Source organism: Bos mutus, unplaced genomic scaffold (genome assembly GCF_027580195.1).
Source record: "Bos mutus isolate GX-2022 unplaced genomic scaffold, NWIPB_WYAK_1.1 CTG202, whole genome shotgun sequence".
Classification (NCBI taxonomy): domain Eukaryota; kingdom Metazoa; phylum Chordata; class Mammalia; order Artiodactyla; family Bovidae; genus Bos; species Bos mutus.
Window position 1 is genome coordinate 138,462 of NW_027219475.1, and position 24,004 is coordinate 162,465.

The following is a 24,004-nucleotide window of genomic DNA, read 5'->3' on the forward strand; positions in this document are numbered from 1 at the left end:
CTTTTGCCTGACTTTGATCTCTTTAGGTTATGATTTGCATGGCATCTCTTTCTCCACCTGTTCACTTTCAGCCTACCTGAGTCATGAAATCTAAAGTGAGTCTCTTATACACAGTATGTAGTTGGATCTTGTTTTTAATCCATTCAGATAATCTATATCTTTTCATTTGAAAGTGTAGTACATTCACATTTATAATCATATTGAAAGATAAGGACTTACTTGCCATTTGATTAATTGTTTTCTGTCTGTTTTATAGTTTCTTGCTCCTTCTTTCTTCTGTGTTGTATTTGTGGCTTGATGATTTCTTATAGTGGTATGCTTTGATTAATTTCTCTTTTTGTGTTTGTATGTACTATACTTTGTGTGTGTGTGTGTGTGTGTGTGTATGTACTATAATTTTTATTGTAGTTACCATGGAGCTTGTATAAAACATTTTGTGTGTGTGTGTGTGTGTGTATGTACTATACTTTTTATTGTAGTTACCATGGAACTTGTATAAAACATTTTCTAGCTGTAACAGTCTATAGCAAACTTAAGTACTGTTATGAAAACAACTTAATTTCAATAGCATGCAAAAACTGCATTTTATTTCTCCCCTACATTTTAAGTGATTGATATTAGATTTTACTTCTTTCTATATTGTGTTTCCAACAGCAGCTTTCTGTAATTATAGTTACTCTTATGATGGTCTTTTGATTTATATTTATATACTAATGTTAAAAGCAAGTTATGTGGCACTATTACAATATTACAATATTCTATATTTCTCTTTAGATTTACCAGTAAGATTTACAGTTTCATATGTGAAGATACTTTTGTATCATTGTTTTGTTTATTCACTGAAACTTGAAGAATCCTTTTAGCACTTTGGTAATGTAGTGATGATGAAATCCCTCAGATTTTTTGCTTGTCGATATATATATATATATATATATATATATATATATATATATGTCATTTGAGCCTGGTGGCTCAAATGGTAAAAAATCTTCCTACAGTGCAGGATACCCAGGTTTGATCCCTGGGTTGGGAGGATCCCCTGGAGAAAGGATTGTCTACCCACTCTAGTATTCTTGCCTAGAGAATTCCATGGACAGAAGAACCTGGTGGGCTACAGTCCTTGGAGTCACAAAGAGTTGGACATGACTGAACAACTAACACACACACAAATGTATATATAACATGTATATGTTATATAGCATATACACACATATTATATAATATACATACATTATTGTTTTGGTGGTGGTGGTGGTTGGGTTTGAACCTGCATCTCCTGCATTGGCAGGCTGATTCTTTACCTCTGAGAAACCTGGGAAGCCCTTTTGTGTATGTATGTATATATATATATCTAATACCCCCATTTTTAAAGGACAGTTTATCCATGTAAAGCTTTGATGATTGAGTTGGCAAGGTTTTTTTCTTGTGGTACTTTTGATGTATCATGCTGCTCTCCTGGACTTCAAGATTTCTAGTTTTAAAGGGTTTTTCTTGGTGACAAGTCACTTTTTTTTCCTGTTTTCAAAAATTTCTCTTTATCTTAAAGTTTGGTAATTTAATCATAACATGTCTTGGTGTGGACCTCTTTGGTTTCCACCTATTTGGGAACTCAGGCTTCATGAATCAAGATGTCCATTTCCCTCCCTAGATTTGGGAATTTCTCAGTTATTATTTCTTTGAATAAGCTTTCTGCTCCTTTATTTCTTTTTTCCTACTGGGATTCTCAAATATATATATTGCTTGTGGTATCCCATATGTGCTATGTATTCTGTTCACTGTTTTTTTCTTTTTGACTTTCTAACTTGATAATTTCAAATGGAATGTCTTCAAGCTTACTTATTCTTTGATTTCCATTATAGAGTTTCCTTGATGCTTTCCTTTGGATTTGTAATTCAATTATTGAATCCTTGAGCTACAGAATTTTTTGGTTCTTTTATTTATGTTTTCTAGTTCTTCATGAAGCTTCTCATTTTGTTCATGTATAGCTTTCCTGACTGTATTTACTTGTCTCTCTGCATTCTTTTGTAGGTCACTGAGCTTCAAAACAATGAATTTGAATTTTTTATCAAGCAGTTCATAGATCTCTATTTCTTTAGGATCAGTTTTAGGGCTTTATTAGTTTCCTCTGGTGGTGTCATGTTTGCTAGATTTTTCATCATCTGGATAGGCTTGCACTGGTGACTGTGCATTTGAAGGAGCAGACACTTCCTCCAGACTTTACAGACTGGTTTCCACAAGTAAATATTTACTGCCTTGTCCTTGAACTGATAGCACTGCCTCTGGAATCATGGACTAGCAAAGCTGGAGTTAGGTTATGTTGCTGCTCCTGGAGCTGCTTTGGGGTCTATGGTCAGTGGGTATGTAGCAAAGGCATGGATGGATGTGGTTTTCTCTGGGTTCCTGCATGGTCAGGATTGCCTCCCTACTGTGGTAGAGTGGGTCTGGATAAGTCAAAGGGCTGCTTCATAATCCGTACTCAGGTCTGCAGTTGGCCCTCCTATTACCAGAGTTTCCAACAGGTTGTGCCTCCTTCTGGATGTCTGGGCAGACAGGACTGCCCAGGACCATTGTGGTGCAGGGCTGGAGCAACATTATGGAGCTGATTCTGGGTCCACAGTTCTGTCTGAAGTTGGCAGGCATGTTGCTGGGGGCACCCTGTTTCTGTGGGAGAATGAGAGCAGGGGAATCTCCTTTTCTATCATCTTGATGTCAAATATGGATACAGAAAAAGCACAATAATAGGATTAAAATTAGTTAAATATCACTCCTAAGCATTTTCTGTGATTCCTGTGTTCGAAGAAATACCTGTAATAGGAACTGTTTGGCAAACTCACAGTCCTGAAACTTCCAATCAGAACTCACTCTCTCCCAAGGTCATTGACAAATCCTGGGGTTTCAAGAGAGATGGTTAGGACCACAACCCCTCTTCTATGACTCTCCGAGCTTTCTTAACTCATGTTCTTTCTCACTGAAATTACCAAGAAATTCTTGGAATTTTTGCCATTAACAATTATCAGAAAAATATAAAAACCATAAATGTTGATTATTTATAATGTCTATATTTCTTCTCTCAGGCAACCTCCCTACAGGTTGGCATGCTTTCTTAGATTCTGCTTCATGATTTTCCTTACCTAAGTCACTTGAGGACTAGCTTCTAGGAAAGAAAGCTATTCAAAATAATAGCCTCACAAGTCTCAGGAAAATTTTCTGACTTTGTCTAATGACAGATCTCTACTCTGTCATAGTCCTTGTCTTTCTGGGGTGGTTCTGTTTTTCATATGTCTACATTCACATTTGAGTGCCAACACATTATGCAATTTCCTTGGGCTCTGTAGTCCTGGGCTCCTAAATGTAAAATTCACTTCTCCAACCAATGATAAATTACATGTTCCTGGTATTCAGCCATTTCTGATGATAGGTCTTGGGCTCCGTAGTTCCCAGGCCTGTAGATAAGGAATTCATATTTCTAACCATTCTCAGAGTATACATTGTTGGGATACAGTTATCCCAAACTGACCCTGCAAATTCTTCTGAATTTCTCTTCAGAATCTTGTTCATGAAAAGGCAATTCTGACACCAACTCTCAAATTCTCTCTCCATACCCCACTCCTGGAAAAGAAAAGCATTCACATCATTGCCTGTGTGTGTTGTTTCCATTTGTCAAGTCAGGATCAAGAACTTCATTCACTGGTTCCCTTTGTTTCTCTTAGGATTTATGCGTCTAGCTGAAGGAGATGGACCCTGCTCAGGGAGAGTAGAAGTTCATTCTGGAAAAGACTGGACCCCAGTGTCTGATGGGAACTTTACATTCCCCACTGCCCAGGTCATCTGTGCAGAGCTGAGATGTGGCAAGGTTTTGTCTGTCCTGGGACACGTGCCCTTCAGAAAGTCAGGTGGCCGGGTCTGGGCTGAAGAGTTCAGGTGTAAAGGGGAGGAGACTGAGCTCTGGTCCTGCCCCAGAGTGCCCTGTCCAGGGGGCATTTGTCACCACAGTGGAGCTGTTCAGATTGTCTGTTCAGGTAAGATGAAGGTCAGGTTTATAACCTCTCCACTTACCTTGTTCAGGTGAGAAAATAAGACTGTTGAAACCCTGTCTTCTTCTACCAATGTACACAGAAGTCCGACTCATGACAAACAGTTCCTCTCAGTGTGAGGGGCAGGTGGAGATGAATATTTCTGGACGATGGAGAGCACTCTGTGCCTCCCACTGGAGTATGGCCAATGCCAATGTTGTCTGTCGTCAGCTCAACTGTGGAGTCGCCATCTCCACCCCTAGAGGACCACACTTTGTGGAAGGAAGTGATCAGATCTCAACAGTCCGATTTCACTGTTCTGGGATGGAGTCCTTCCTGTGGAGTTGTCCTGTGACTATCCTGGGTGGGCCTGACTGTTCCCATGGCAACACGGCCTCTGTGATCTGCTCAGGTAAGAGAGGGTGAAGGGGTACCCGTACTCAGGATGCTCCTGGAGTGAAATGTCCTGTAGAGCAGAGTGACAGGAAACTGGCATCAAAAGTCAGATATTTCATGGTGAAATATGGTTCTTCTCATTGTTCATTCATTTTCCAACTCAGGGCAAGAAGTGGTAAGGGGAAATAATGTATTTTTAAATAACACTATTATTTAAATATAATCATAGAAAATAATGTAAAAGCAGTAAGTGTAGACTTCAGTCATGTACCCAGATCAGCAAAGAGAACATTCCCAGCATCACAGTCACTGTTCATTCCCCATGACTGTGTCTCCCTCCTCTCCAGCTAAAACTGCCTTCCTAACTTTTACTACCATAAAGTGTTTTATTGTTTTTTGAACTGTGTATAAAATTATGCAGTATGTTTTCTTTTGTGTATAACATTGCATCACCATTATATTTGAGATTCATTCATAATGTTGCTTATAGAAGCATTTTATTAATTTTTATTACTGTAGAGTATGTCTTTGAGTGATCACATGACCATGAATTGATCCATTCCACAATAGATAGTAGAGATTTGAGTTGTTTCCTATTCTTGACTATTACAAAAATGATGCTACAACTTACTATGACAATGACTTTGGGTGCAAACATGTTATTTATCTTGTGTGTTTAACTTATGGTCTTTCATTTTCACTTTCTTTATGGTATGGTGTCCTTTGATGAGCCAATCTCTTAATTTTAAGAAATTACTGCTTACTAACTTCTCCCTTTACATTTAATGCTTCTTAAATCCTTTTAAAAGAACTTTGTTTACTCCAAGACCATAAAAACATTCTCCAAGAGTATCTCATAGAAGTTTAATTATTTTTCTCTTGCACAGAATTGTGCATCCCTTTTGCAACTGATATCTATGTAAGTTAAGATCAAGTTTCATATGACATCGAACTGACTCAGAATCTTTTTCTGAAAAGAGTTTTCCCCATTGCAGTGCCACCTTTGTCATAAGAAGAGCATATGTCTGAGTCTTTTTAAAGACTCTCTATTCTATTCCATTGTATCATTTCTCTATCCTTGCACCAATACTCCATTTTCTTAATTATAGTAACTTTATAGTAAGTCTGGATAATTTTAATGTATAAGAGTTTCTTTATATTATTAACTCTTCTACTTTTGTTGCTTTTTGGTCAACTGTGATGGTCATTCTTGTTCTTTTGTATTTTATTCCAATTTTGGAATCAGATTTTCATTTAAAAAACATATGTATTTATTTGACGGTGTTGGGCATTAGTTGAAGTGTATGGATCTTCATTATATCTTGTGGGATCTTCTGTTATGACACATGGACTGCCCAGTTGTGAGGCTCTTGCTGAGATTCTCTGTGGCATGTGGGATCTTAGTTCTTACACCAAGGATTGAACCTGAGTCCTCTGCATTGCATGGTTGATTCTCAGACACTGGACCAGGAGAGACATCCCTCAGCTTGTCATTTTTCATAAAAAAAAAAAAAGCATAAATGTATTTTGTTTGAGATTAGAGTTAATCTACACAGAAATTTGAGGTGATTGACTGATGATGCTGAATCTTCCAATTCATTGGCTATATATATATATATATATATATATATACACACACACACACACATATCCCTCCATTCAGTTAGGTCTCCAACTTCTCTCAGAGGTTTTGCTCATTTTCTGCTAGGTTTTTCTCCTAGGCATTTTATGTTTTTGATGTTATAAGTATTACTTTTTTAGTGGAAGTGTCCTAGGAATGATTTATCTCTGACTTGTTTTTACTTTTCCTTTTTTTAAATTTTAATGTAATTTAAGACTTACAGAAAAGGTGTAAGAATAATATAAGAATCTGGAAGACCTTTAGTTGGATTTCCCAATGTTAGTATTCTGCTTTATTCTCTCCCCCCAATTGACATCTCTCTCTATCTCTGTTTCTGTCTTTCATTCTCTGTCCCCCCCCCACCACATTTCTCCATGAATATGTAAAATGTTTCTGAATTAAGTTGCAAACATGATGTCTCTTTATCCCTAAAATGCTTCAAGGGATTTCCTTATGTAATCACACTTCAGTCAAGTCATCAGACAACTCCAGCTCCAGATAACATCTAAGTGCAACTACACGAAAGTCTCTAAGACAGAACTGCCAAGTGGGATCTTTCCCAAATTATTTACCCAGGAAGTCTTAAGCAAAATGAAGTATATATTTTTTTGCTTAAGTGGCTAAGTTACATGGGAAAATTTATTATATAGCAATATAACCAGGACACGCTTCCCTGGTGGCTCAGTGGTAAAGAACCCACCCGCTAAGTCAGGAAACACAAGTTCCACCCCTGGGTCTTGAAGATTCCCTGGAGAAAGAAATGGAAACCCACTGCAATATTCTTGCCTGAGAATTCCCATGGACAGAGGATCCTGGTAGACTACAGTCCATATGATCCTTAAAAGTATCAGACATGACTGAGTGACTAAACAACAGCAACAACAACCAGGACACTTATTACATGATCTCTTATTTAGAGACCCACGCATCTTTAAATAGAAGACTATTTGTCCTCTGATCTTCTGTTTACTGTTTCTACCTTATGCCAAGCTAATGTGTTGAAACTCTTACCCTTTATTTCTTAATAGCGGCTGTTAAGTTTTTCAGCTCTAGAATTTTTATCTGTTGTTATTTTGTCAATTTCTTTTGTCAGTTAATTCTAGGAGGCTATTTAAATTCTCCATCAGATAACTCTAGTAGCCGAACAACTTGGGAAATTCTTTCTAATGTCTGTTTCTTCCTGGTTTTCTATGAGATTTCTTTTATATGTGTATTGTTTTTAGTAACAGACATTGTAGATGAAAAAGTGTTAGAATCCCTTTGGGAAAGATTTTATTTTACTTTCCTGTTTATGGATAGATTTAGAGACAAAAGAGCTTATTTAACTTATTCTTAGTGCAATGGTTGGCTGAAACCAATTGTGGCACTGTCAAAAGCAGAACCCTCCCTAGAGAAGGTGAGCCCTAAGATTATGATAACCTTACTGTTACATTGTTTATTTGACTTGATCACTAGGTCATTATTTAGCTTAATTCAATTTCCTGTTCTTCAATCCACCAACCCTCTGATCATTGCTGTTTCTACAGGAAACCAGACCCAGGTGCTGCCCCAGTGCAACGACTCCATGTCTGAACCAGTAGGCTCTGTAGCCTCAAAAGAGAGTGTCCCCTACTGCTCAGGTGAGAGTCCCACAGAACAGAAGATCTTTTCCCCGCCCCGCCGCCGTCAACGCCTCAGTGTCCCATTTCTCTCTCCTCAGATAGCAGACAGCTCCGCCTGGTGGATGGGGGAGGTCCCTGTGCTGGGAGAGTGGAGATCCTGGACCAGGGTTCCTGGGGCACCATCTGTGATGACGGCTGGGACCTGGACGATGCCCGCGTGGTGTGCAGGCAGCTGGGCTGTGGAGAAGCCCTCAATGCCATGGGATCTGCTCACTTTGGGGTGGGATCAGGACCCATCTGGCTGAACAACTTGAACTGCACAGGAAATGAGTCTCACGTGTGGAAGTGCCCTTCCCGGGGCTGGGGGCGGCACGACTGCAGACACAAGCAGGACGCAGGGGTTATCTGCTCAGGTTTGCACTCCACACTGTCCACAGGCTGGGGGAGGGGTGGGGCCCTGGAGGATGGGGGTCTGAGCCCTGAGGGAGAGATGCTGAAAGGACCAGAGAAGATAGCTTCCTCCCATGGATCCGGTCTTTCCAGCAGACGTAAAGAATAGGTGCTTTCATGTCCTCCTGTAGCAGCGGACCTTCTAGTCCTTTCTTCTCAGCAGAGTTTCCTGGCAGAGCCATTTCTTAGAATTTCCAGTTGAAAGTAGGATTCACCTTGCCTTACATGTGGGAAGAAAATCTTAAGTCCATGGTACTAGTTTCTGTTTGCTTCTGTAATAAATTACCACACAGTGGTTTAAAACAACATATATTTATTGCCTTAGAGTTCTGTAGGGTCGATGTTCAACAGGATCTCCCTCTTGGAATTAAGATTTCAGCAGGGCCACATCACTTCTGAGGCTTTGGTGAAGAATCCCATTTTTTATATCAAGTTTCTTTTCAAACAATTTGCATTCCTTGGCTCATAGCCCCTCTTCATCCATCATCAGACCAGCAATGCTGCACATCTCTAACCATTATCCAGAGTCACACCTCCCTGGAGTTAGAGCCAAGAAAGAGTGCTTCTATTGGTTTGGCCAAAAGGTTCCTTCTTTTTTTCCTGTAAGATGGTCTAGTAACACTTAGTTGTCTTTCACTTCGTTTGAAACAATTTTGTTAGATTGTTTTGTGGCAGCTATCATATCAACATGCATCTTTTAAAAAAAATCAAAATTGGTGAGTTTTTGAGTAGCCGTTTTAATATTGAAAACAGAAGGGAAAAAAGCAACATTTTCAGCATATCATGCTTTATTATTTCAAGAAAGGTTAGAAACACAACTGAAATGCAAAACAAATTTGTAGAGTGTATGGAAGTGTGGTGACTGATCACATTCATCAAAAGTGATTTATGAAGTTTTGTGTTGGAGATTTCTCACTGAACAGTACTGCACAGTAGGGTAGACCAGTTGAAGTTGATAGCAATCTAATTGAGATATTACTTGAAGACAATCAATGTTAAACCATGCAAGAGATAGACAACATACTCAAAATATCCAAATCAAGCATTGAAAGTCATTTGTACCAGCTTGGTTATATTAATTGCTTTGATGTTTGAGTTTCACATAAGTGAAAAAAAAAAAAAACCTTCATGGCAGTATTTATACATGAGATTCCCTACTTAAACATAATGAAAACGTTTTGCTTTTAAAACAAATTGTGATGGGTGATGAAAAGTGGATACTGCACAATAATGTGGATACTGCACAATAATGTGGAATGGAAGAGATTGTGGCACAAGTAAAATGAACCACCACCAACCACACCAAAGGCCAGTCTTCTTCCAAAGAAGGTGATGTTGTGTATGTGGTGGTATTGGAAAGGAGTCCTCTATTAAGAGACTACCTTCCAAAAAACCGAAATATAATTCTAACAAGTACTATTCCCCATTAGACCAACTGAAAGCAGCACTTAATGAAAAACATTCAGAATTAATCCAACAAAAATGCATAATCTTCCATCAGGATAATACAAGATCACATACATCTTTGTAGGCCAGAGAAAAACTGCCACAGTTTGGCTAGTTCTGATTCATCAGCTGTATTTACCAGACATTGCAGTTTCAGCTTTCCATTCATTTAGATCTTTACAAAATTCTCTTAATGGAAAAAATTTAAATTCCCTGGAAGACTATAAAACACACTTGGAATAGTTCTTTGCTTGGAAAGATAAAAGTTTTGGGAAGAGGGAATTATGAAGTTGCCTGAAAATGGCAGAAGGTAGTGGAACAAAATGATGAATATGCTGTTCAATAAAGTTCTTGGTGAACATGAAAAATGCCTTTTATTTTTACTTAAAAACCAAAGGAACTTTCTGGCCAACCCAACAAGAATGTGATTAGACTAGGTTTACATAGTTAATCCACAATATTCCAATTCTGAATTAATTAATCTCACCATCCCAAGATTCTTAACCTTAATCACATCTGTGAGATCCCTTTTGTGAGGTAAAGTAACATATTCATGGTTCCAGGGATTTGGATGAGACATCTGAGGGTTCATTATTTTGCCACCTCCCCAATATCATATCACATCCCTTTCAAACTGTCTTAGAGGTTTTGTCAGGAAGCAGAATTCAGCTCCCCTGCCTACAGGTGCCCAGGTTGCTCTTCTTCTCTGTTCATATTCACTACACCATGGTGGTAGAAATGTTTAAAAATATATACACAAATGGACAAAGTCAGATAAAAGGGAGACAACTTTCAGTCTTTGGGTATCTCCTCAGCTGGTTCAGGGATGAATGGCCACTATTTCTGGGAGAGAGGAAAACCAAGAGCACTGAGTGAAGTTTTCACCAGTCCTGATTCCTCCCTTTCGATCTTAGAGTTCCTGGCCCTCAGAATGGTGAGCGAGGATCAGCAGTGTGCTGGGTGGCTGGAAGTTTTCTACAACGGGACCTGGGGCAGTGTCTGCCGAAGCCCCATGGAAGACATCACTGTGTCCATCATCTGCAGTCAGCTTGGCTGTGGGGACAGTGGAAGTCTCAACTCTTCTGTTGCTCTTAGAGAAGGTTCTAGACCCCGGTGGGTAGATGGAATCCGGTGTCGGAACACAGATACTTCTCTCTGGCAGTGTCCTTCTGACCATTGGAATTATACTTCATGCTCTCCAAAGGAGGAAGCCTACATTTCATGTGCAGGTGAATTACTGTATGTTTCTGTGTCTGTCTTAAACCCATAAAATGATAATAGTGAGATTTTATTTTTTCATATTTAAGTAATTAATTTATCATGGGTCCACAAAATGAAGCTAAGACCAGTAGAGTTAAATCACTCAATGGTGTCCAACTCCTTGCAACTCATTGGACTGAAGCTTGCCAGGCTTCCCTGTCCATCACCAACTTCCGGAGCCTACTCAAACTCATGTCCATCGTGTCAGAGATGCCATCCAGTCATCTCATCCTCTGTCATCCCCTTCTCTTCTAGCCTTCAATCTTTCCCAGCATCAGGGTTTTTTCTAATGAATCAGTTCTTCACATCAGGTAGCCAAAGTATTTGATTTTCAGCTTCAGCATCATTCCTTCCAATGAATATTCAGAACTCATTTCCTTTAGGATGGACAGTTTGGATCTTCTTGCTATTCAAGCGACTCTCAAGAGTCTTCTCCAACAGCACAGTTCAAAAGCATCAATTCTTCAGTACTCAGCTTTCTTACATTCCAACTCTCACATCCATATGTGAATACTGGGAAAACCATAGCTTTGACTGAATGGACTTTTGTTGGTAAAGTAATGTCTCTGCTTTTTAATATGCTGTCTAGGTTGGTCATAGCTTTTCTTCCAAGGAGCAAGCATCTTTTAGCTTCATGGCTGCAGTCACCATCTGCAGTGATTTTGGAGCCTCCCAAAATAAAGTCAGCCACTGTTTCCATTGTTTCCCCATCTATTTGCCATGAAGTGATGGGACCAGATGCCATGATCCTAGTTTTCTGAATGCTGAGTTTTAAGCCAACTTTTTCACTCTCTTCTTTCACTTTCAAGAGGCTCTTTAGTTCGTCTTTGCTTTCTGCCATAAGGGTCATGTCATCTGTGTATCTGAAGTTATTGATATTTTCCTCGCAATCTTGATTCCAGCTTGTGTTTCTTCCTGCCTGGCATTTCACATTATGTATTCTGCATATAAGTTAAATAAGCAGGGTGACAATATACAGCCTTGATGTACTCCTTTCCCTATTTGGAACCAGTCTGTTCCATGTCCAATTCTAACTGTTGTTTCTTCACCTGCATATAGATTTCTCAGGAGGCAGGTCAGGTGGTATGGTATTCCCATCTCTTTAAGAATTTTCCACAATTTGTTGTGATACACACAGTCAAAGGCTTTGGCATAGTCAATAAAACAGAAACAGATGTTTTTCTGGAACTCTCGTGCTTTTTTGATGATCCAATGGATGTTGAAAGTTTGATCTCTGGTTCCTCTGCCTTTTATAAATCCAGCTTGAACATCTGGAAGTTCACGATTCATGTAGTGTTCAAGCCTGGATTGAAAAAATTTGTGCATTACTTTGCTAGGGTGTGAGATGAGTGCAATTGTAGTTTGAACATTTTTTGGCATTGCCTTTCTTTGGGATTGGAATGTTGACTGATCTTTTCCAGTCCTGTGGCCACTGCTGAGTTTTCCAAATTTGCTGGCATATTGAGTGAAGCACTTTCACAGCATCATCTTTCAGGATTTGAAATAGCTCAAGTGGAATTTCATCACCTCCACTAGCTTTTTTCATAGTGATGCTTCCTTAAGGGCCACTTTGGATTCCAGGATGTCTGGTTCTAGGTGAGTGATCACACCATTGTGGTTTTCTGGGTCATGAATGTCTTTTTCATATAGTTCTTCTGTGTATTCTTGTCACCTCTTCTTAATATCTTCTGCTTCTGTCAGGTCCAGTGCTTTCTCTTGGCAGATGGTCGACACTGAAATCAGATTGATAATATTCTTTGCAGCCAAAGATGGAGAAGCTCTGTACTGTCAGCAAAAACAAGACCAGGAGCTGACTGTGGCTCAGATCATGAACTCCTTATTGCCAAATTCAGACTGAAATTGAAGAAAGTGGAGAAAACCACTAGACCATTCAGGTATGATCTAAATCAAATCCCTTATAACTATACAGTTGAAGTAAGAAATAGATTTAAGGGACTAGATGTGAAAGACAGAGTGCCTGATGAACTATGGATGGAGGTTTGTGACATTGTACAGGAGACAGAAATCAAGACCATCCCCAAGAAAAAGAAATGCAAAAAATCAAAATGGCTGTCTGGGGAGGCCTTACAAAAGCTGTGAAAAGAACAGAAGTGAAAAGCAAATAAGAAAAGAAAAGATATACCCATTTGATTGCAGAGTTCCAAATAATAGCAAGGAGAGATAAGAAAGCCTTCCTCAGTGATCAATGCAAAGAAATAGAGGAAAACAACAGAATGGGAAAGACTAGAGATCTCTTCAAGAAAATTAGAGATACCAAGGGAACATTTCATGCAAAGATGGGCTCAATAAAGGACAGAAATGGTAGGGACATAACAGAAGCAGAAGATATTAAGAAGAGGTGGCAAGAATACACAGAAGAACTGTACAAAAAAGATCTTCATGACCCAGATAATCACCATGGTGTGATCACTCACCTTAGCCAGACATCTTAGAATGTGAAGTCAAGTGGGCCTTAGGAAGCATCACTATGAACAAAGCTAGTGAAGGTGATGGAATTCTGGTTGAGCTATTTCAAATCCTAAAAGATGATGTTGTTAAAGTGCTGCACTCAATATGTCAGCAAATTTGGAAAACTCAGCAGTGGCCACAGTACTGGAAAAGGTCAGTTTTCCTTCCAATCCCAAAGAAAGGCAATGCCAAAGAATGCTCAAACTACCACACAATTACACTTGTCTCACACACTGGTAAAGTAATGCTTAAAATTCTCCAAGCCAGGCTTCTGCAATACATGAACTGTGAACTTCCAGATGTTCCAGCTGGATTTAGAAAAGGCAGGGGAACAAGAGATCAAATTGCCAACATCCGCTGGATCATTGAAAAAGCAAGAGAGTTCCAGGAAAACATCTATTTCTGCTTTATTGACTATGCCAAAGCCTTTGACTGTGTGGATCACAATAAACTGTGGAAAATTCTGAAAGAGATGGGAATACCAGACCACCTAACCTGCCTCCTGAGAAATCTGCATGCAGGTCAAGAAGCATCAGTTAGAACTGGACATGGAACAACAGACTGGTTCCAAATAGAGAAAGGAGTAGGTCAAGGCTGTATATTGTCATCCCGCTTATTTAACTTATATGCAGAGTGCATCATGAGAAATGCCAGGCTGGAAGAAGCACAAGCTGGAATCAAGATTGCCAGGAGAAATATCAATAACCTCAGATATGCAGATGGCACTGCCCTTATGGCAGAAAGTGAAGAGGAACTAAAAAGCCTCTTGATGAAAGTGAAAGTGGAGAGTGAAAAAGTTGGCTTGAAGCTCAACATTCAAAAAACGAAGATCATGGCATCCGGTCCCATCACTTCATGTGAAATAGATGGGGAAACAGTGGAAACAGTGGCTGACTTTATTTTTCTGGGCTCCAAAATCACTGCAGATGGTGACTGCAGCCATGAAATTAAAAGACACTTGCTCCTTGGAAGGAAAGTTATGACTAACTTAGACAGCATATTAAAAAGCAGAGACATTATTTTGTCAACAAAGGTCCGTCTAGTCAAGGCTATGGTTTTTCCAGTGATCATGTATGGATGTGAGAGTTGGACTATAAAGAAAGCTGAGCACTGAAGAATTGATGTTTTTGAACTGTGGTGTTGGAGAAGACTCTTGGGAGTCCCTTGGACTGCAAGGAGATCCAACCAGTCTATCCTAAAGGAGATCAGTCCTGGGTGTTCACTGGTAGGACTGATGTTGAAGCTGTAACTCCAATACTTTGTCCACCTAATATGAAGAGCTGACTCATTTGAAAAGACCCTGATGCTGAAAGATTGAGGGCAGGAGGATAAGGGGATGATAGAGGATGGGATGGTTGGATGGCTTCCCCTACTCAATGGACATGGGTTTGGGTGGACTCCGGGAGTTGGTGATGGACAGGGAGGCCTGGCATGCTGCAATTTATGGGCCGCAAAGAGTCGTACAGGACTGAGTGACTAAAGTGACTGACTGTTAGTTCCATACCATTTCTGTCTTTATTGTGCTCATCTTTGCATGAAATATTCCCTTAGTGTCTCTAATTTTCTTGAAGAAATCTCTAGTCCTTCCCATTATATTGTTTTCCTCTATTTCTTTGCACTGATCACTGAGGAAGACTTTCTTATCTCTCCTTGCTATTCTTTGGAACTCTTCATTCAAATAGGTGTATCTTTCCTTTTCTCCTTTGCTTTTTGTTTCTCTTCTTTTCACAGCTATTTGTAAGGCCTCCTCAGACAGTCATTTTGCTTTTTTGCATTCCTTTTTCTTGGGGATGGTCTTGATCATTACCTTCTGTACAATGTCACAAACTTCCACCCATAGTTCTCTGAAGAACTCCGTCTATCAGATCTAATCCCTTGAATCTGTTTGTCACTTCTACTTTATAATCATAAGGGATTTGATTTAGATCATACCTGAATTGTCTAGTCATTTTCCCTACTGGGACTGAGCCAGAACTGTGTCTGAGTGTCTCCTGTGGAGGTGCAGGTCAGCAGTGCCCTGCTGCAGTGGCTCTGGGTGCAGCAGACCTGGGTATGGCATAAGCCCTCTTGGAGAAGGTCACCATTACCCTACCATAGAACCACCAGAAATTACACAGGCTGGAGAAACAGACTCTTAGAAGGCACAAACAAAACCTGTGTGCACCAGGACCCAGGAGAAAGGAGCAGTGACCCCACAAGAGACTGATTCAGACATGCCCATGAGTGTCCAGGAGTCTTCAGCAGAGGCATGGGTCAGTGATGGCCTACTTCAAGGTCAGAGGCACTGAGTGCAGCAGTGAGTGCAGGGACCTTTTGAAGCAGGTCACCATTATCTTCATTACCTCCACCATAGTTTGGCCTCAGGTGAAGCAACAGGAAGGAAACAGCCCCACCCATCAACAGCAAATTGGATGAAAGATTTACTGAACATGGCCCCACCCATCAGAACAAGACCCAGTTTCCCCCTCAGTCAGTCTCTCCCATCAGGAAGCTTCCACAAGCCTCTTATCCCTATCCATCAGAGGGCAGACAGGATGAAAACTACAATCAAAGAAAACTAACCAAACCAATCACATGAACCAGAGCCTTGTCTAGCTCTATGAAACTATGAGCTATGCCGGGTCGGGCCACCCAAGATTGACAGGTCATGGTTGGAGAGTTCTGACAAAACATGGTCCACTGGAGAAGGGAATGGCAAACCACTTCAGTATTCTTGCCTTGTGAACCCCATGAACAGTATGAAAAGGCAAAAAGGTATGACACTGAAAGATGAACTCCCCAGGTTTGTAGGTGGCCAATATGCTACTGGAGAAGTGTGAAGAAATAACTCCAGAAAGAATGAAGAGACAGAGCCAAAAGAAAACAACACCCAGTTGTGATGTAATGGGAGATGGAAGTAAAGTTCAATGCTGTAAAGAGCAATATTGCATAGGAACTTGGAATGTTAGGTCCATGAATCAGGGCAAATTGGAAATGGTCAAACAGGAGATGGCAAGAGTGAACATCAACATTTTAGGAATCAGTGAACTAAAATGAACTGGAATGGGTGAATTTAACTCAGAAGTTAAGATGGAAATTTAATCCACATGTTCCAACACTATTTTTAAAAATTTGCAGTTGACATATAATTCACATAACAGTATTAATATTAGTTGCAGGTGTACAACATAATGTTTATGTATTTGTACATACTGGAAAATGTTGACTAGCCTAAGGATAGTATAGCTACCAGCTTTTCAATGTTTATTTTTGACTGTGCTGTATCTTCCTTGCTGCACACAGTCTTTCTCTAGTTGTGCTGTTCAGGTTTCTTTTGTAGTGCAGTACTGGCTCCAGGGCACGAGGGTTTCAGTAGTTGGTGCACACAGGCTCAGTAGTTCTGGTCTGAGGGCTCCAGAGCACAGGCTTAGTAATTGTGGCACACAGTCTTAGTTGCCCTGTGGCATGTGGGATCTTCTTGGGCCAGAGATCAAACCAGTGTCCCCTGCATTGCAAGGTGGATTCTTAACCACTGGACCACTAGGGAAGCCCTTACTTTTTTCTTGTTATGAGAACTTCTAAGGTGTACTTTGTCACCAACTTTCTAATATAAGATACAGTATTAACCCCGGTGATGCTAGTGGTAAAGAATCCCCTTCAATGCAGGAGACATAAGAGACGTGGGTTCCCTCCCTGGGTTGTGAAGATCCCCTGGAGGAGGAAATGGCAACCCTACTCCAGTATTCTTGCCTGGGAAATCCCATGGATAGAGAAGCCTCTCAAGCTACAGTCCACGGGTCACAAACAGATGGACAACTCTTTTCCACTTCATGGACTGTAGCCTGCCAGGCTCTTCTATCCATGAGATTTCCCAGGCAAGAATACTGGAGTGGGTTGCTATTTCCTTCTCCAGGGGATCTTCCTGACCCAGGGATCAAACCTGCATCTACTGCATTTCTAGCAGATTCCTTACCACTGAGCCACTGGGGAAATCCAACAATGCTTACCTAATAGCAATGCTGTGTGGTAAATTAAATTTATTTTTAATATGCACTATTTATTATCACAAAACATTACCTTTAATTTATATTTGCTTTACTATTAATATCTCACTGACTAGCATGAAGCTAAAGGACTCCTATTTCATGAATTTTATTCATCTACACATTCATTCAATAAATACTTATTAAGCAACTATCATGATGTTTAGAAAAGGTTCTCCATATACATACTAGTTGAATCTTGTCGAATGAGTGCATACAATATGTAGGCACTCTCCTAATAGAATCACAGGGTAAATAAGATATGCAAAGTCCTTCCTCTAGTGAAACTTTAATTCAGGTAGGGATGCGTGTATGTGTGTGTACACATTTGTAGATGTCTGTATGTCTGTTTTTATATTTGTTATTAGATGCAGGTAGTGAAAAACCAGTAAATATTTAAAATCATTTTAGAAGACTTTATGATAGCTTTCATTACCATTTTTATTTTTCTCTAGAATGTTTAAATTTTTCTTTTTTATTTATCAATCAGTTCAGTCACTAAGTCCTGTCTGACTCTTTGGGACCTCATGGACTGCAGCATGCCAGACTTCCCTGCCCATCACCAACTCCCAGAGCTTGCTCAAACTCATATCCATTGAGTCGGTGATACCATCCAACCATCTCATCCTCTGTCGTCCCCTTTTCCTCCTGCATTCAATCTTTCCCAGCATCAAGGTCTTTTCCAATGAGTCAGTTCTTCCCATCAGGTGGTCAAAGTATTGGAGTTTCAGCTTCAGCATCAGTCTTTCTAATGAATATTCAGGACTGATTTCCTTTACGATTGACTGGATATCCTTGCAGTCCAAGGGACTCTCAAGAGTATTCTCCAACACCACAGTTCAAAAGCATCAATTCTTCGGTGTTCAGCTTTGTTTATAGTCCATATCTCACATCCATACATGACTATTGGAAAAACCATAACTTTGACTAGACAGACCTTTGTCTGGCTTCCCTGGTGGCTCAGTGTTAAAGGATCTACCTGCCCGTGCAGGAGATGCCTGATTGATCAATGGGCTGGGAAGATCCCCTGGAGAAAGAAATGGCGACTTACTCCAGTATTCTTGCCTGGGAAATCCCATGGATAGAGAAGCCTGGCAGACTACTGTCCATACGGTCGCAAAAGAGTTGGAAACGACTTGGTGACTCAAAAACAATAATGCAGAACTCAACAAATCAGAAGGTTAATACCAATAGGACTTGGGTAACATCATCTGTCTCACACAACTCAGTAGAGTAATATTTCCTATTTTTGCCCATTTTCAACCTTATTATTCTCATTGCTGCTATAAGATACCAGACCCAGGTGCTTGCCGGAGTGCAAAAACTCTGTGTCTCAATCAGCAGGCTCTGCAGCCTCAAAGGAGACTCAAGACCAGAAGACTCTTCTCATCTCCACCACCCTATCCCAGGTCCCTACGCCCTGTCAACCCCCCACTGTCTCATTTCTCTCTCCTTAGGCAGCAGACAGCTCCGCCTAGTGGACGGAGGCGGTCCCTGCACCGGGAGAGTGGAGATCCTTGACCAGGGCTCCTGGGGCACCATCTGTGATGACCACTGGGACCTGGACGATGCCCGCGTGGTGTGCAGGCAGCTGGGATGTGGAGACGCCCTGGACGCCACTGTCTCTTCCTTCTTCGGGACGGGATCAGGGCCCATCTGGCTGGATGAAGTGAACTGCAGAGGAGAGGAGTCCCAAGTATGGAGGTGCCCTTCCTGGGGATGGCGGCAACACAACTGCAATCATCAAGAAGATGCAGGAGTCATCTGCTCAGGTATGGTCAGTTCTTTGTCCACAGGCTGAGAAAATGGAAAGTTCCAAGAAAGCTGGTGTCTGATCAGCAGGGCAATGGGAGATAGGTGGGCTAGAGAGGACTCAGACGCCTACCCATCCTTCCTGAGTGCACTGTGGCTATGAGTGATGAGCTTCATATACTTTCCTATTATAAGTCTCTGCTATTCTTTTCGTCTCCAGTGGACTTACCTGACGCTAAAATAGCTGTATTCATTCTCCCAATTAAAATAAATCCTCATAAGTTGTTTTCATAATTCACTTTTTGTAAGAGTGAATCATTTGCTAACTGCCACATACACATTCTCTTTGCACAGGGAGGCTATGAGAAGGAGGGAAAAGAATGAGGATGTACTTTCCTGGGTGCAGTTGTTTCTGTACAAACAATGTGAGACATTATTTTGCACTAGGCCAGTAGGAGTGGAGGTTACTCTTACTATAGGATGATATCATTTACATATATAGAGGTGATCCCTAAAGGGATATTATTTAACAAATCAGAGATTCTTATGGATTTGTGGCAGATTTCAAGTTTCCTTTGCAAATTTAGATGTAAATGTTCATAGTTCTTTGATGGTAGAACTAGAGAACTGTGAATGAAATGCTCTGAGTCATATATTCTTTCATTGTTACTAGAAAAGTCTCTCTCCCCAATTTTTCCTTTAAGATATCTGTATAAATGCAAACTTTGGAGGAACACTTAGCCATGCACTGGCAAGTCAAAGGTGGAGGTAATAAAACATGAATTTCTGTGTTTTATGATAAGAGATTATGTAGTTTATATTTGATGATTTCAGTGATATAAGAGACTTGTGTTTGGGGGCTTATTTGAGCAAGAGGACAAATGTAATTTTTGAAGAAGGTGGAACAGGTTTTATAGTAGCTGGGAGGAAGGGGAATGGCAATGGGAGCTGATGAAGGCAACTGTGAGGTTCTCTGAGCAGCACTGAAGGTCCAGGTGTGGTGTGGAAGATGCTATGTGTGCCTAAGGACCCAAGATGTCTACACAGCAAGAGACCAGACAAGGATATATCTTTATTATATTTAATATCTTTGTTTCATTCATTCAGTTCAGTTCAGTGGCCAGTCTTTCAGAAGTGGCAGACTCTTTGTTTCTTTGATTATCCCAGGCCTCCCTGTCCATCACCAACATTTTGGAGTTCACTCAAACTCATGTCCATCGAGTTGTTTGCCATCCAGCCATCTCATCCTCTGTCATCCCCATTCTCCTCCTGTGATTTATCCCTCCCAGCATCAGAGTCTTTTCCAATGAGTCAATAACAGACTCATGAGGTGGCCAAAGTACTTGAGTTTCAGCTTTAGCCTCATTAATCCAAAGAAATCCCAGGGCTGATCTCCTTCAGAATGGACTGGTTAAATATCAGACCTTGCAGTCAAGGGACTGGAAAGTCTTCCATGACCACAGTTCAAAATCATCAATTCATTTCCCAATCAGCTTTCTTCATAGTCCTTCTTCTCACATCCATTTACATGACCTTGGAAAAACCATAGCCTTGACTAGATGGACCTTTGTTGGCAAAGTAATGTCTCTGCTTTTGAATATGGGTCAGGGTTGGTTCGGTCTTCCTTCCAAGATACTTGATCTTTTAATTTCATGGCTGCAGTCACCATCAACAGTGATTTTGGAGCACCCCAAAATAAAGTCTGACACTGTTTCCACTCAAACCCCATCTATTTCCCATGAAGTGATGGGACCAGAGGGCCATGATCTTCGTTTTCTGAGTATTGAGCTTTAAGTTGGTCTTTTCACTCTCCTCTTTCACTTTCATCAAGATGCTTTTAGTTCCTCTTCAGAGGGAGAGAAATAAGGGTGGTGTCATCTGCATATCTGAGGTTATTGATATTTCTCCCAGTAATCTTGAGTCCACCTTGTGCTTCTTCCAGCCCAGCATTTTTCGTGATGTACTCTGCATATAAGTTAAATAAGCAGGGTGACAATATACAGCCTTGATGTACTCCTTTTCTTATTCAGCCTTCTATTTAATAATTTTCTTGGAATTTTCACACACTTACTCTTCTATGTAAATTTTAAAATCAAGTAGAAAATAAAAAAGAAATAAGATATCTCAGAAGTCTCTATCTTAATATGTTCTAAGACTTTACTGATTATCCAGCACCTATTTGAAAATGTAACTTTTATCAGGGTATATAATACAGAATACAAGAAATACTTCTCTCTTTGTCTTTCTAAATTTTTAATCTCATGGAATTTATATAATATCAACAACCTCAGATATGCAAATGACATCACCCCTCAAATGGTAGAAAATGAAGAGGAATTAAAAGAGCCTTTTGATTTGAAATCAAAGAGGAAAGTGAAAAAGCTGAATTGAAACTTTGCATTCAGAAAACTAAGATCATGGCATCTTTGTCCCATCATATTTGGCAAACAGACATGGGGGAAAAAATGGAAACTGTGACAGACTTTTTTTTGTTCTTTCAAAATTCATAATGTGGTGACTGATCAATCATGAAATTAAAAGGTGTTGAGTAAAAATTATTTAATTGACAAACCTAGACAGTATATTAAAAACAGAGACATTATCTCTTTGAGACAAAGGTCCATCCAGTCAAAGTTTGGTTTTTTCAACAGTCAGGGATGGATGTACAGAGAGTTGGACCATAAAGAAGGCTGAACACTGAAAAATCCATTTGAACTTTTTTTTTTTCTAATTTTATTGAGAGTTATTTTGCACTTTAAGGAGATCAAACCAGTTTTCCTAAATGAAATCAACCCTGAATATTCACAGGAAAGGACTGATGCTGATCCTGACCCTCCTCCTCCTCCTCCCCCTGATACCATCCCTCTGATTCACTGGTCCCAAAAGCCCCTGATCCAGCAAAAGATTGGAGGCTGGTGGAGAAGGGGACGACAGAAGATGAGATAGTTAGATGTTTCATTGCATCACCCAAATCTGGTCACCCTCTCCCTGAGCAAAGTCAGGGAGTCCATAAGACTGACAGGGAAGCCTGTCATTCTGTCAGTTTTGGGGTCAAAGAGTCAGACACGACTGAGTGGCTGAGCAACATCAACTAACAACAAACAGTTAATTAAAAATGGTTTATCTAGGATGTGTATCCTGTGACCAAACTCCCAGCCAGAATAGATTAGGGTCCCAGTTTCATCCTCTCTGGGAGAGAAATGGATTCAAATGTATTCTTTTTAATGGCTGAGTAATCACTCCATTCATTTTCTTATCCATTCATCTGCTGATGGACATCTAGGTTGCTTATGTCCTTGGCTCTTTAATTTCTGCAGTGAACATTTTTCTGTCTCTTTCCCTTCTGTTTCTCAGTGTGTATGCTGCTGCTGTTGCTGGATCTTCAGTCATCTCTATTTCCAGTGACCCACATAGAAGCAGCCCACCAGGCTCCTAGTGTCCCTGGGATTTCCAGGCCACCAACACTGTAAGAGGGTTGCCATTGCCTTCTCCACACCCTCTCAGCATTTTTATTTATTACATCATTCTTTTTGGGACATTCAACTGTTCACAAATGTATGCAATCAGAGGTTTTCACCAGAACAATTTCCACCATGTACATAAATAATTTTCATGTGTTTGTTAGAAACCTGAAAATTATTTGAAGAAATGTTATTTATGATGTGCAGGTTTTTTTTTGATTGGATTTTATTTTTCTCTAAAATTGAGCTGTAGGGTCTGAAGGATGAAATTTTTATCATTAGTTGTTTTTGGTCTCTCTCTCATTCCATCCACTCCCCATTTAACCTGCCCCATCACTCCTGTCTTTTCACCTTACAATAGTTCTTTCCTTTTGAGTCTCCTTTCCATTATTTGCAGCTCTTAAGCTTGTTTTTGTTTATTTTTGCTTTTATTTCCAATATTCTGGTTATGTGGGCAAATGGGAGGATCCACTGGGATAAAAAGTGTTAAAATCTTTTGAACTATCTTTTTCCTCAAAATGTTTTATAGTTTCATTCTTACGTTTTGATCTAGAAATCCATTTATAGTTTATTTTTGTTATGGTGGAAGAAAGTGGTCCAGTTTCTAGACAGCAACCTAGTTGACCCAACCTAGACACATATTAAAAAGCAGAGATCTTTAATCCAACAAAAGTCCATCTAGTCAAAGATATGGTTTCCATTTGTATGGATGTAAGATTGTTGGATTGTCTGCTGTGGGTAAAATTGATGCTTTTGAACTGTGGTGCTGGAGAAGACTCTTGTGAGTCCCACACTCAATAAAATCTGTCAGTCCATTCTAAACAAGACCAGTCCTCAAGTCTCATTGGAAGGACATCCATATTGAGGCTTTTTGCATTTGGAAATCTCTAAATTACAAATGACTTGTTTGAAAAAGACTCTCTTTCTCTGGGGAGGAATTTTTTACTGCAGGAGGAGAAGGGACGACAGAGAATGAGATGGCTGGATGGCATCACAAATAAGAAATGAAAACACAGTTTGGGTGAAGTCCTGGAGTTGGTGATGGACATTAAATTATCATCATTTCTTAGTATCACAAAGATTCCCATGACTTAGATCCCCTGAACTAGTAAACTGAACTAAAACTCAGCTGATTTTGTTATTGTCTGAAAACTCTAATTCTCCTTTTTATAAATCCTAGTCTTTCAAGAAAAAATAGGAAAGGACCAGCAGTTCCCTCTTAGATAACTCTTAGAATACATTAATTATCAGACTCATCATTTGGACAATCTCATGTTTCACAATCAAGTAACCTAAGAAACTCAATTGGGAATCTTCCCACTGAGAGAATTATGAGAAATAGGTGTCTTGATAAATCCTAGACTTTTTATAATATACAAAAATCATAATAGACTCCTATGACTCTGAGCTTTTGTCATTTCTAAACTTACCTGTGGACAACTTCTTTCACAAGTTAGATTACAGTCTAGCCTGAATCCAGATCCAGCGTGTATGAGGTTCCCTGTCTTCAGTG

General features: G+C 40.0%; 1 protein-coding gene across 1 annotated transcript in view; it reads left to right on the top strand.

Annotated features, from left to right (window-relative positions):
• Positions 1 to 24,004, top strand: part of LOC102270223 (antigen WC1.1-like) — a 110,505-nt gene that overhangs the window by 13,631 nt on the left and 72,870 nt on the right. Inside the window, 6 exon segments of the mRNA XM_070366758.1 lie at positions 3,711 to 4,019; positions 4,117 to 4,425; positions 7,557 to 7,649; positions 7,730 to 8,044; positions 10,442 to 10,756; positions 18,736 to 19,050. Coding sequence (XP_070222859.1) covers positions 3,711 to 4,019; positions 4,117 to 4,425; positions 7,557 to 7,649; positions 7,730 to 8,044; positions 10,442 to 10,756; positions 18,736 to 19,050 — 1,656 coding nt within the window.